The sequence below is a fragment of the Notechis scutatus genome, chromosome 4 (assembly GCF_049901735.1).
Source record: "Notechis scutatus isolate UNSWTSFEM ecotype Mainland chromosome 4, rNotScu1.2, whole genome shotgun sequence".
Taxonomy (NCBI): Eukaryota; Metazoa; Chordata; class Lepidosauria; order Squamata; family Elapidae; genus Notechis; species Notechis scutatus.
This window is the reverse complement of record NC_142012.1, coordinates 52052859-52066994: the sequence shown is the minus strand read 5'-3', so window position 1 is coordinate 52066994 and position 14136 is coordinate 52052859. Positions and strand designations below refer to the sequence as shown.

Below are 14136 nucleotides of genomic sequence, written 5' to 3'. Positions count from 1 at the left end.
CCAGGGTAAGCGGTGGGGTGGCCTAGAGGCGGAGCTCTGGCCCCACAATCAGGAGGCTGTGAGTTCGATCCTAGGTAGAAGCAGAAATTTCTCTCTCTGGGCACAATGAGGATATATCTGCTGAACAAAACTCCCCTCTGGCAACAGGAAGGGCATCCAGCCAGGAAACACTCATCTCAATTCAGTTGTCCAGACTCCACCCCCTTTTGTGACCTTCTGACGAGCAAAAGTCAATGGGGAAGGCAGATTCACTTAAAACTGTGGTACGAGCTTATCAACTGCAGTGATTCACATAACATGCGTGTTCCTAATTAGCGACTGCAGTGACTCACTTAACAGTGGAGGCAAGAAAGGCCTTAATGTGTGTTAAAACTTTAACACACGTCTCACTTAACAACAAGGAACGTTGAGCTCAATTGTAGTGGTATAAGTCGAGGGATGCCTGTATTTGGAAGCTTTACTTAATAGTCCCGAACAGCGGCCAGTTATTCGGCTGGATCCTGCAGGCGGGATCCTGGTTTAGCAAGATGCTTTTCAGCACCGCTTACCTTTCCCCTTTTTCGAAACCTTGTCTTCCAGAATCACCCTCTGCCCATCAAGGCTGGAGATGGGTGCCCCGAGGTCTAAGGGATCTTGCTCGCCGTTCTGTCATCAAATTCAGCGCCGTGGGAGAAAAAAATGGCATTTATTTAGAGGAACTAAATTCGTGGTCAGCACCGTAACAGGACAAATGGAGCAATTTAGATTGAACATATGATCTGTTAGAACATCGTTTCTTGATAATGAGATGGGTGTAGTAAATGATAATAGAATGGGATGGGATGGGATGGGATGTAATAAAATACAGAATAAAATATAGAATAGAATAGTAATAGAATATAGAATAGTATAGAATATAGAATAGAATATAGAATAGAATAAAATACAGAATAGAATAGAATAGTATATAGAATAGAATATAGTATAGAATAGAATAGAATATAGAGTAGAATAAAATAAGATAGAATGGAATGGAATGTAGAATTTGGAGAATGGAATAGAATAGAATATGAAATAGAATATAGAATAGAATAGAATAGAATATAGAATAGAATAGAGTAGAATAAAGTAAAATAGAGTAAAATAAAACAGAATATAGAATAGAATGTAGAATAGAATAGAAAATAGAATAGAATAGAACAGAATAGAATAATGAAGAATAGAATGGAATGGATTGGAATGTACAATTTGGAGAATGGAATGGAATAGAATAGAACAGAATATGGAATGGAATAGAATATAGAATAGAATATAAAATAGAATAGAATATAGAATAGAATGGAATGGAATATAGAATAGAATAGAATAAACTCTATTATGACTTTGAATGTACACTAATTGGCATAAATTAAAATGCAATTTTGTTGCATACAGCTCCCAAAAGGTCACCACCTCCAATATACACTACATAACCATGACAGAATAAATAAATAAAAATTTATGCATATTCCCACGTATCCGATATGACACAGTGAAACAACACAGCCTAGCTCAGACGTATATCTGTACACGGCGAGAAAAACAAATCCTGCGAGTTTCCCAGACAGATGGCCTAGGGCAGGGGTCCCCAACCGCCGGTCCGCGGACCGTACCGGGCAGCGGAACAAGCCTTACCGGGCCGCTGGTTGCTGGGCGCCGCCATCTTTTTGGTAAAAAAGCAATTTTTCGTCAAAAAGATGGCGGCGCCAGCGCTTCAGGTGAGCTTTTCGGGTAGAAAGCCATTTCTACCGAAAAAGCTCACCAGAAGCGCTGGCGCCGCTCATTTTTGACGAAAAATCACTTCGGTGACGTCACCGGAAGTGATTTTTCGTCAAAAAGATGGCGGCGCCAGCTGGACGCCAGAACCGACTGGGCGCGGCGCCAGCTGGCGCGGAACCGGGCACGGCGTCGAAAAGGTTGGGGATCCCTGGCCTAGGGAACAAAGCTGTACAGAATCTGGAAGGCCTGCTAGATACCCGTGTTTAATTCACGGGAAATCAAGTAAAGTGGACACGAAGGAATATCAATTTTGTTTTGGTTTTACTTCTTAATCTATTGTTTCTATACTGCCCGATGTATTGCGAGCTGCCAAATCCAGGAGGCACCAATGCAAATTTTAAAAAATAAATATGAAGAAATAAAACTTACCTGTAGAGCCTGGAACTCTATAAAATAGAACATGTAGAGAGGAAAGCACTCAGAATAAAACAGCTTTAAAATCCTATCGGTGAGATTAGTGTTGTCTTTTAAAAAAACAAATGAGGTTAAGATTGTTTTATTTATTGCACAGAAAAAATGCCACGCGTTGAAAACTTTAAAAAAAAACACCATTATTTTAGTTTAACAAATTACTTACTAGTCTGGCCACGAGGTTATTAAGATTCAGTCCATATTTTGCAACGACTGGACGAAGGACTTCCGTGACCGGCTTGGTGGGTTTAGCCTTTAAACCGACCGATCTGTTTATAGGGACCAGGTCAAGCCTACAATGGATAGATAGACTGAGTGTGTCAACTCATAAAATATTTCTATGGTCTTTTTAGAGTTGCCAGCAGAAAGGGAGGGGGGAGCAGTGCAGCAGCTTGGAAATCGAAAAACTGCATTCCATAAATGTTTTCAAAGATAGTAACTAGGTGACCGAAGTTTCTGCCGTGCAAAATTCTAACTGGAGAGCATGATTGATGGCTCTGGGCTATGGATGTGTCCCATTGGAGAATATGAATTACGATACACCCAGGGGGTGGAGGGAAGACCAGGGTCAAGGGTGACAATGAATGATGTGTCTCAGAGACAGCTACACCCAGGCAGTGGCGGACATGTTAACTCCCAATAAATCCTTTTGAAGTTTTGGAAGTTTGGCTCGAGACTCAGGATTTGAATGGGGGTGACTACTGGAATCCTGATAATCTCGCTTAGCAACTGCCCACCACCACCACCACCAGGGATATTGCAACCGTCGTAAATGTGAACCAGTTGCCAAGCATCTGCTTACAGATTAACAGAGTTGGAAGGGACCTTGAAGGTCATCTAGTCCAAACCACTACCACCCCGCCGTAACAGAGATCCCACAGCATCTCTGACCGAGGCACGATCCTGTCTCAAAGATGGCGCTGAAAGCCTCCAGGCTTTCCGGGAAGCTCCCACAACTTCACGAAGACAACTTTTCTTCCATTGAGTATACGATAACAGTTGGAAGGGACCTTGGAGGTCATCTAGTGCAACCCCACCCCCCGCCCAAGCAGGAGGGGATCCCTATGTCATCAAACCACTACCACCCCAGCCCTGAGACTGTCAGTCTCTTCTTGGTCTCTTTGAAACCTCCAGGCTGATGGAGAAGGAAGGAAGGAAGGAAGGAAGGAAGGAAGGGACCTTGAAGGATCTAGTCAAGGAAGGAAGGAGAGGAATTTCTGAAGACTGTCCAGTCTCTTCTTGAAAGGAGGGAGGAAGGAAGGAAGGAAGAAGGAAGAAGGAAGGAAGAATAACAAGGAAGGAAGGTAGGAAGGAAGGAAGAAGAGAAAGAAGGGAGGAAGGTGGGAGAGAGGGAGAAAGAATAGTAGAATAACAGAGTTGGAAGGAAGGAAGGAAGGAAGGAAGGAAGGAAGGAAGGAAGGAAGGAAGGAAGGAAGGAAGGAAGGAAGGAAGGAAGGAAGGAAGGATACCAGAATAAGAGTTGGAAGGGACCTTGTAGGTCATCTAGACCAACCCCCATTCAAGCAGGAGACCCTGCACCATTTCTGACAGAGGGCAGTCCAGTCTCTTCTTCAAAGCCTCCAGTGATGAAGCTCCCACAACTTCTGAAGGCAACTTCTGTTCCATTGGTTGGTTGTTCTCACTGTCAGAAAGTTTCTCCTTATTTCCAGGTTGAATCTCTCCTTGTTCAGTTTCCATCCATTATTCCTTGTCTGGCCTTTGGATGCCTTGGAAAATAGCTTGACCCCCTCCTCCTCCTCTCTGTGGCAGCCCCTCAAATCTTGGGAACACTGCTCTCCTGTCTCACCTGGTCCTTTTCTTCACGTGACCAAGGGGATGCGGCAACAGTTGTAAGTGTGAAAGGAGGACATAAGAGAAGGGCATCAGAGCAGGTTTCCAATCTTACCGAAATAGTGTCCTTTTTTCTAAGCGGAGAGTTTGAGAATCCAGAATGCTGCTGTCCTGGTGCAGTACGAGTGGCTGCAGGCATAAAAGTAGAGAAGCCGTCACATTTAAAGGCTGAAGGACTTGAGAACTTCCAAGGTCGCTCCTGAAGAGGTGAGACTTTTACTCCACTGAAGGCATCTGGAGAGGCCTAAAGCAGAGATTCCTGACCAGTGTTTGCCTTCTTTCAATTGAATTTAAAGCCCATTAAACTATTGCAAAAATAAACAATGCATTTTGGCCGTAGTTTCAATCAATCAGAACAGAGCTGGAAGGGACCAGTCCAATCCCCTGCTCAAGCAAGAAACCCTAAACAATTTCAATCAATCAATCAGTCAGTCAGTTAATCAATCAATCAACTAATCAGAATAGAGTCTTCTAGACCCTGGAGTCTTCTAGTCCAATCCCCTGCTCAAGCAAGAGACTCCAATTTCAATCAATCAATCAGTCAGTCAATCAATAAATCAAACAAACAACCAATGAATCAGGCAGGCAGTTAATCAATCAATCAAACAAACAATCAATGAATCAGGCAGGCAGTTAATCAATCAATCAATCAATCAAACAAACAATCAATGAATCAGGCAGTCAGTCAATCAATCAATCACACAATCAATGAATCAGGCAGGCAGTTAATCAATCAATCAATCAAACAATCAATGAATCAGGCAGGCAGTTAATCAATCAATCAATCAAACAATCAATGAATCAGACAGTCAGTCAATCAATCAATCAATCACACAATCAATGAATCAGGCAGGCAGTTAATCAATCAATCAATCAAACAATAAATGAATCAGGTAGTCAATCAATCAATCAATCACACAATCAATGAATCAGGCAGTCAGTCAATCAATCAATCAATCACACAATCAATGAATCAGGCAGGCAGGCAGTCAATCAATCAATCAATCAATCAACCAATTGGAATAGAGCTGGAAGGGACTTTGGAGGTCTTCTAGCCCAACCCCCTGCTCAAGGAAGAGACTCTAAACAATTTCTATCAATCAATTAGTCAGTCAGTCAATAAATCAATCAAACAATCAATCAACCAATTAGAATAGAGCTGGAAGGGACTTTGGAGGTCTTCTAGTCCAACCCCTGCTCAAGGAAGAGACTCTAAACAATTTCAATCAATCAATCAATCAAGTTGCCCAGGTTGGAGACCCCTGCTCTAAAGTGCTCTTGGGGCGGTATATAAGCCCAAATGCTATTCCTCTCTCTAATCTCTGCACCACTCTTGGAAAAAAAGTAGCCTAAAAATGAATTATTATTATTATTATTATTATTATTATTATTATTATTATTATTATTATTATTATTATTATTACAAATAATAATTCAGTACCTTGTCCCCGCCGATTAAAAAGAGGTCGACGGCAGCCATGCTGATCCGCTGCCTTTCGCAGAAGCCGGACAGCACCTCTTTGATGGAGGCCCCACCTCGGACAGGCATGACCGAAGTGGAGCCATCTGGGAGGTGGATGTGGCAACTCTGAGGGGGCTTCTCTTTTGCGGTGGGGGGTCCCGAGGCTCGGCAGGGCTCACCCTTCGGAGAGAAAGGGTTACTGGTAAATCGAGCGGGGAATTTAAACAAAGTGGGGGGGTTTTAACGCGAACAGCAACACATTTAGAATGCGGAACATGGAATAACAAGAGTTGGAAGGGACCTCGGAGGTCTTCTAGTCCAGCCCCCTTGCATGAGCAGGAGATCCCATACCATTTCAGACAACGCTTGCCCTATCCCTACTTATAAACGTCCACCAAAAAAGTCACCAGGTCTTCTACTGGTTCGTCATCTACTGACTAACCTCACTTGGGCGCATCACCCCCAACCTCCTTTTCGCTGTCAGAGGCCTTCAGGAACTTCTTCTTCTTCTGCGGCCAGCAAGGCTTTCCTGAAGGCCTCTGCAGCCGATAACAGAGCTTTGTTATCCAGAGCTTTGTTATCAGCTACAGAGGCCTTCAGGAAAGCCTTGGCTGGCTGCAGAAGAAATGGGCCGGCCAGGCAGGTGTCGGGGTGTGCGAGGCCTGGCTACAACTGTCCAAAGGTAAGCAGTAGGGCAGCTCCACCACCCCCATCTCCACCCTAGCTTAATTTTTACCCGTCCACTCTGGAATGGGTGGAATCTTCATCAGGGCTTATTTTGAGGGTAGGGCTTATATTGGGCGCACGTGTAAAAAAAATCAAGCTAGGGCTTACTTTTGGGCTAGGTTGTATTTTTGGGGAAACAGGGTAGTTTGACCCCCTACTCTTTGTGGCAGCGCCTCAAATGCTGGAAGACCGCTATGATGTCCCCCCTAGACCTTTTATTTAAGCTAGACCAGTGGTGGCTAACCTTTTTGGGCTCCTGTGCCAAAAATTGTGCGTGCGCTGGTACGCGCATGCTTGCATGCCAGCACCTAGAAGGCAATGTGCGCCCCCACAACCCCTGCGCATAAGTGCACAATCCCCCCTGCCTCCACCCCCTTACCTGCACTGCACCTCACAGCTGATTTTTAGCCGGTTTGAGGCCTTTTTCAGCCTCCCGGAGGCTTGAAAAAAGCCTCTGCAGGCCAAATAATAGGCCCGTTTTGTCACTTCCGGTGTTACAGGAAGTGACCAAATGGGCCTATTATTCGGCCTGCAAAGCCTGCAGAGGCTTTTTTGAAGCCTCTGGGAGGCTGAAAAAGGCCTCAAACCAGCTGTGAGGCGCACGCATGCGCAGTGAGGTAAATTTGCCCACGGCTCGCGTGCTGTTACAAATGGCTCTGTGGGCCACCTGTGGCATGCGTGCCATAGGTTCGCCATCACGGAGCTAGACAATAGTTCATCCTCATGCACATTTTCAGTCCAAAAAGGGCACGTCTTACCATCTCCAGACTCGCAGCTGAAGACAAGGAATCTTGTGATTGATGTCTATAGGAGAGCTCACCAGGCTGAGAAGACTCTGGGGAGAAATATTCCGTCAGAAAGTCTCAATTAGCTCAATTACCTCACAATCTTCCTCAACAGTCGAGAATCAGCTTTCGAGATTTCTCCGCTTAAATCTCTGAACGAAATCTAGTCTCTGCCGGTTTTAATTCTCTAATCATACAAAAGTATCAGGAGTCTGTTCCCTAAAAAAATGAACCAATGTGGCTGCGACTGACATTCTGGATGTTTTCTAACTCTCCCTTCTGTCTCTGTATACAGGTGGTCCTCGACTTACAATGGTTTGCTTAGTGGCCGCTCGAAGAGACAACTGCCTTGAAAAAAGGGACTTATGACCGTTTGTCACACTTAATGACCATCGCAGCATCTTTATGGATGTGTGATTTACATTCGGATGTTTGGCGAGTGGTTTTTTTTTTTAAAAGTTTGAACTACCTTCCCAATGTTGGCTCAAAAGTGGGTCTGGTTCCTTCCTTCCTTTCTTTCATCCATCCATTTCTTCCTTCCTCCCTTCCTTCCTTTTCTTCCTCTCAGAAGCCTTCTTTGCTCAGAATCCTTTCATCATTCCATCCATCCTTTTCCTTTCTTTCCTTCTTCCTTCCTCTCCCTCCCTCCCTTTTCTTCCTTCCTTCCCTCTCCCTCCCTTTACTTCCTACCTTCCTTCCCCTCCCTTTTCTTCTTTCCTTCCTTCCTTTCCACTCCCTCCTCCCTCCCTTTTCTTCCTTCTTCCCTGTCCCTCTCTCCCTCCCTCTCCCTTTTCTTTCCTTCCTTCTCTCTCCCTCCCTCCCTTTCCTTCCTTCCTTCTTCCCCTCCCTTCCTCTCCCTTTTCTTTCCTTCCTTCCTTTCTTCTCCCTCCCTCTCTTTTCTTCCTTCCTCCCTGTCCCTCCCTTTCCTTCCTTCCTTCCTTCCTTCCTTCCTTCCTTCCTTCCTTCCTTCCTTCCTTCCTTCCTTCCTTCCTTCCTTCCCCTTCCTCCCTCCTCCCTTCCTTCCTTCCTCCCTCCTCAGAATCCATCCATCCATCCATCCCTCTCTCTTCCCCATGGCCTCATTTTTGGATTTTAAAACTCACCTTTGAGACAATTGCCATTCTCCTTCTTCTTCTGTGACCTCCCCAAACTCTTGCTTCTCGACCAGGAAAAGAAAGTCCCTTTTTTCTTTTTCTCGCCATCTTCTTCTCCAGATTCTTCATTTAAGGAGCGCCCAGACTTGGCTTTTCCACCTAACTATCAACAAGTGCAATTTTTAAAAAAACCACTTCCGCGAGGATGGTTTCTTTCATCAGAATTAGTGCTCATATTGGCTGGTTCTGCTGCCTGTCCTACGCACAGGCCCCACCGTTACACACTTGCAGCCAAGACAAACTAACAAGGCACATCTTGATTGCCTTCTTGATAAACAAGTAGCTGTCAGAATAACAGAGTTGGAAGGGATCTTAGAGGTCTTCTAGTCAATCCTCTGCTCAAGCAGGAAACCCCATACTACTTCAGACAAATGGCTGTCTAACCTTTCTTTGAAAACCTCCAGTGATAGTGCACTCACAACCTCTGGAGACAAGCTGTTCCATTGGTGGATTGTTCTCACTGTTAGAAAGTTTCTCCTTATTTCCAGGTTGAATCTCTCCTTGGTTAGTTTCCATCCATTGTTTCCTGTCTTGCCTTCAGGGGCTTTGGAGAATAGCTTGACTCCCTCTTCTTTGGGGTAGCCCTCAAATACTGGAAGACTGCTCTCCTGTCTCCCCTGGTCCTTCTCTTCCCTAGACTGGCCATGCCCAGTTCCTGCAACCGTTCTTTGTATGTTTTAAGTCCCCACTCCCCTCATCCTCCTGGTTGCTCTTCTCTGCACTCTTTCTAGAATGTCAACATCTTTTTTTTTTTCGTCCACACTAGTATGTACCAATATTTTAGCTAATGCATTTTTACTTGTTTTTTTTTTTTAAATTTGAACCACCTTCCCAATTTTGGCTCAAAAGCAGGTCTGATTCCTTCACAAGCCTCTTGTGGGGATTCACTCACTCGTATACATCTGAACTAGGGTGTGTTATTTCTCCATGTCATATAACATAGGTGGATACATACATCGTTTTGCATTTATTTACTTATTAGCTGGATAGGTTCTCCTGGTTGAGCAGGGAGTTAGACTAAAAGACCTCCAAGGTCCCTTCCAACTCTATTCTGCTTGTTTAGCTGGATACCTGTGCTTTGCTACAAAACTATGTGATTGGGCTTAGTTTTGGGGGAGGAAAATAAGGGGGAAAAATTCTGCCTCTGCCTACCAGCAGAATCCATCGGTATTCATCTGGCTAGCTTCCTGTCAGTGTGTGAGAGAGTTGAGGGCGGTTTGGAAACTGAAACAGTATTTGCTGTGTGAGCAAGGAGACAGCAAGGAGCCTGGGCGTGGCTTAGCTCAACTGTTCTGTACTAAAGCTGCTTGGTGCTCTGAAACTGAAACTCCTCTCCTCTGCTTGTGTTTTACATTTGGAAAAGATTTCTTTTCAAGTGGGGAGAGGGAGTAGAACTCCTTAGCATCAGAGCGTGTTAATAATAATCATATAGGAAATACTCTAAATGCTCTGATGGTCATTTCGAAAAATCCTTTCTAAGTGAGCCCCTAGAAGCCAAGAGGAACCTACGTACCAAATTTCAAGTTTGTAGGCTTTACGGTTCTGGAGATTGTGATGTGTGTAGTGGTATTTCACTTTAATTTATTATATATATATATATATATATATTCATGGTTATGTTGTGTACATTGGAGGTGGTGAGAACTGCACGGCACAAAATTTCATTTTAATATATGCCGATTAGTATACATTCAAAGTGACAATAAAGTTATTTATTCCATTCTACACCAGCAAGAATTGGGTTTGTTTCAACTGTACATCCTAAAAAGATAGATACCTTTCTCGGAGTGGAAACACTGAACATGTCAGGACCGAAAGTGGACTTCAGAGTAGGGCTGTTTGGAACCCACTGTGGATCGGGGACCGGACGGCCTTCCACTTCGGCTAAAACGCATTGTTGGTAAAACGGAGACTTCAGAAAGCGTGCGTAGCTGTCAAACTTCATCAAATTGAAAATCTAGAAGACCAAACAGAGTCCTGTTAAGACAGAATTCAATACAGGTTTCACAAGTGGCAGAGTTTGTCTCCCGGGAAAAAAATAAAACATTTTAAAATCAACTAGCTGGATACCCGTGCTTCACTACGAAACTATGTGGTCGGGCTTAGTTTTTGGGGAGGAAAATAAGGGAGGGGGGGAATTCTGCCTCTGCCTTCCAGCATCACCTGCCTAGCATCCTGTCAGTGTGTAAGAGAGTTGAGGGCTGTTTGGAAACTGAAACCGTATTTGCTGTGTGAACAAGGAGACAGCAAGGAGCCTGAGCATGGCTTAGCTCAACTGTTCTGTACTAAGGCTGCTTGGTGCTGCTGTGAAACTGAAACTGAAACTCCTCTCCTCTGCTTGTGTTTTGCATTTGGAAGAGATTTCTTTTTTTTTTTTTCAGGTGGGGAGTGGGAGTAGAACTCTTTAGCCTCAGAGCGCATTAATAATAATAATATACGAAATACGAATGCTCTGATGGTCATTTCAAAAAATCCTTTCTTAGCGAGCACCTAGAAGCCAAGAGGAACATACGTGCCAAATTTCAAGTTTGTAGGCTTTATGATTCTGGAGATTTTGCAATGATGCGTGAGTGGCATTTCGCTTTTATACAGAGAGATTTATTATTATTTATATCTTTGGGGAATAATTGGAGTAGCTAAAGGGGAAGTTGAAGAGAATTCTAACTAAATTGCCTCTTCTAATATGACTTGGCCTTTTGAAATGTTTGAAAGAGACGCTACAGGTCAGAGAATTTAAGAGAAATTTAAGGGAACTTCTACTTCCATCTGTTCATTTAGTCACCACTCAAAGTTACAACTGCCCCGAAACAACTTATGACCGTTTTTCAAATGTACGATCATTGCAGCATCCCTGTGGTCACGTGATCTGAATTCGGACGCTTGGAGACTGTCTCATATTTATGATGGTTGGGCTGTCCCCAGGGGGTCTCCTGATCCCCTTGGGCAACCTTTACCGGCAATGGGGAATCCAAAGTCACTTTAACAACCGTGTTCCTAACTTAACAAAGGCAACGATTCCCTTAACCACTGTGGCAAGGAAGGTTCATACAATGGGGCGAACCCATTTGACAAAGGTTTCGCTGAACGACCGAAATATCCGTCTCAATTGGAGTCGTAACCCGAGGACTAGCTGAACCCGTGCTTCCCCGAAAATAAGACCAGGTCTTATATTAATTTTTGCTCCAAAATATGGATTAGAGCTTATTTTCCCATAAGGTCTTATTCTGGGGGAAATACATGACTAAAATGCATCAGTCTGGCTGATGTTCTTAACTGGGGCTTATTTTTGGGATAGGGTTTATATTACGAGCATCCTGGAAATACATGCTAGGGCTTATTTTCCAATTGGCTCTTTTCAGTGAAATGGTAGTTGTGGAAGTTCTTTTCTGGTTAGGTCTTATTTTGGGGGAAATACGTTACTAAAATGCATCAGTCCGGATAATGTTCTTAACGGGGCTTATTTTGGAGGTAGGGTTTATATTATGAGTATCCTGGAAATTCATGCTAGGGCTTATTTTCCAGTTGGCTCTTCTTTGGGGGAAAGCGGTAGTTCTGGCAGTTCTTTTCTGGTTAGGTCTTATTTTGGGGAAATACATTACTAAAATGCATCAGTCCGCATGACGTTCTTAACGGGGCTTATTTTGGAGGTAGGGTTTATATTATGACTATCCTGGAAATTCATACTAGGGCTTATTTTCCAGTTGGCTCTTCTTTTGGGGGAAACGGTAGTTGTGGCAGTTTTCTGGTTAGGTCTTATTTTGGGGGAAATACGTTACTAAAATGCATCAGTCCGGATAATGTTCTTAACAGGGCTTATTTTGGAGGTAGGGTTTATATTATGAGTATCCTGGAAATTCATGCTAGGGCTTATTTTCCAGTTGGCTCTTCTTTTGGGGGAAACGGTAGTTCTGGCAGTTCTTTTCTGGTTAGGTCTTATTTTGGGGGAAATACATTACTAAAATGCATCAGTCCGCATGACGTTCTTAACTGGGGCTTATTTTGGGGGTAGGGTTTATATTATGAGTATCCTGGAAATTCATGCTAGGGCTTATTTTCCAGTTGGCTCTTCTTTTGTGGGAAACGGTAGTTCTGGCAGTTCTTTTCTGGTTAGGTCTTATTTTTGGGGGAAATACGTTATTATAATGCATCAGTTTCATCTTTTCAGGGAAACAGTCGTTGTGGCAGTTCTCCGCAAAGGGTGTTTTTCCATAACCAGCGGAAGGAAAACTTTCACATTTCCGACGGTACCTGAAGCTGCTGATCTTTGAACATGTTCGGATGCGGTGCAGTCAGGACGTCGTCCGCCAGCTGGACTTGGCTGTCAATATTGACCGGAGTCGTAGCTTTGCTGCATAAATATTTATTAAAGATCTCCTGCGCCCTGAAGGAAAGCTGCGAAGCAAGAAAAAAATGACATTAGAAAGAAAAGTATGTGGGACTTACGGCGGCCATGAGATACAGGCAGTCCTTGACTTACAACAATTCGCTTAGTGACCGTTCAACGTTACGATGGCACTAAAAAATAGACGTAGGACCATTCTTCACGCTTACGACCTCCGTAGCATCTCTGTGGCTGGTAGATGCTTGTCAAGAGGTTCATATTTATGATGGTCGCAGTGTTCCCGGGGTCACGTCATCCCCTTTTGTAGTCTTCAGACTAGTAAAATCAATGGGGAAGCCCCGATTTGCTTAACAACCATGTTACTAACTGAACAACTGCAGTGATTCACATAGCGACTGTGGCAAGAAAGGTCATAAAATGGGGAGGGGAAACTCACTGAATGAATGTCTCACTGAACCGCAGAAATGTTGGGCTCAAATGCGGTTGTAAGTTGAGGACTACCTGCATTTATGATGGTCTTGGGGATATGGGATCCCCTTTTGCGACCCTCTGACAATCAAAGCTAGCGGGGAAAGCCCTGATTTGTTGAACAACTGGGTTGCTAACTTAACAACTGCAGCGACTCAGTTAAGCACCTGAACTATGGTCACGGGGAGGCTACAAAGGTCGTAAGTCTGAAAAATGGTCACAAGTCTCTTTTTTTGTCAACTGCGGTGTTAACTTTCAATGGCCACTAAATGAACTGTTGTGTCATGCGCTTGTTGGAGTCTGATTCTGAGGGGGAGATTGAGCATCTGACAAGGAGTGGGAGTGTGGCTCCGGTGGCTGTGGAAAAAATGGGGGAAAGGCACAGTCCGGCTGGGCATTCAGAGGAAGACCCAGGGCCACCCCCTCTCCATCCTAGAGCACGCCGGGAGGAATGGAGAAGGGAGCAACGTAGGTTACGGGAGAGAAAAAGGCCCTGACCCCTTTCATTAGTTGTAGCTGGGAGAATAGGATATAAGTGGGGCGTTTGCACACAGCTCCTTGCTGGAAGCAAAGCGTGCATTATATTTGTTAAGGCTTTGGTGTCCTCCCAACTGTGGTTGCTGTGTTATCCTGGCCTGCCGTGTTAATTATTTCAGTGTGGTTTGTGTTGGGGTTTTTATTTCAAATTAACTTTACTTTGGGTGCAGACTGCATTTACTCCCTCCATAAACTGTTTTCTTTAAGAGTTTGATATCCAGCCGAGGATAATTGGACATTGGGGCCAACTTGGAGGCATTAAAGGGAATTTATTCTACTTTTGTGACTTTGTTATTTTTGTGTCACGCAGTCATCACATGTTGTAAGTCAAGGACTACCTATCTTCTCCTTCCCAGGACAATGACTCCTTTCTTCTCCCTGCTTCTCCTCCACTCCACTTCAGACCTTTTCCAAAGAGTTTGAACAGCCTGAATTTATTGTTTCAAAATAAATAGAAATTAAGGGCAGCAGGGGGAGGGGAGGAAAGGTGTTCAACATCCTTACCTCCTTTTTGTCGTGAGCAGGTATGTGATTGAAATAGTCGCAGGCTTGCCAAAACAGAATGTTTTCTTCACTAAACTCCTTCCGTAAAAAATCCTAGTT

General features: G+C 44.0%; 1 protein-coding gene across 1 annotated transcript in view; it reads right to left on the bottom strand.

Annotated features, from left to right (window-relative positions):
- The window catches only part of RGS12 (regulator of G protein signaling 12), a 64865-nt gene that overhangs the window by 19401 nt on the left and 31328 nt on the right, over positions 1–14136 (bottom strand). Inside the window, exons 6-14 of the mRNA XM_087963440.1 lie at positions 14038–14130; positions 12435–12578; positions 9964–10143; positions 8136–8289; positions 7006–7082; positions 5501–5701; positions 4115–4188; positions 2375–2501; positions 549–645 (exon numbers count right to left, since the gene is read on the bottom strand). Of these exons, the coding sequence (XP_087819566.1) occupies positions 549–645; positions 2375–2501; positions 4115–4188; positions 5501–5701; positions 7006–7082; positions 8136–8289; positions 9964–10143; positions 12435–12578; positions 14038–14130 (1147 nt within the window). The remainder of the gene's footprint in view (positions 1–548; positions 646–2374; positions 2502–4114; positions 4189–5500; positions 5702–7005; positions 7083–8135; positions 8290–9963; positions 10144–12434; positions 12579–14037; positions 14131–14136) is intronic.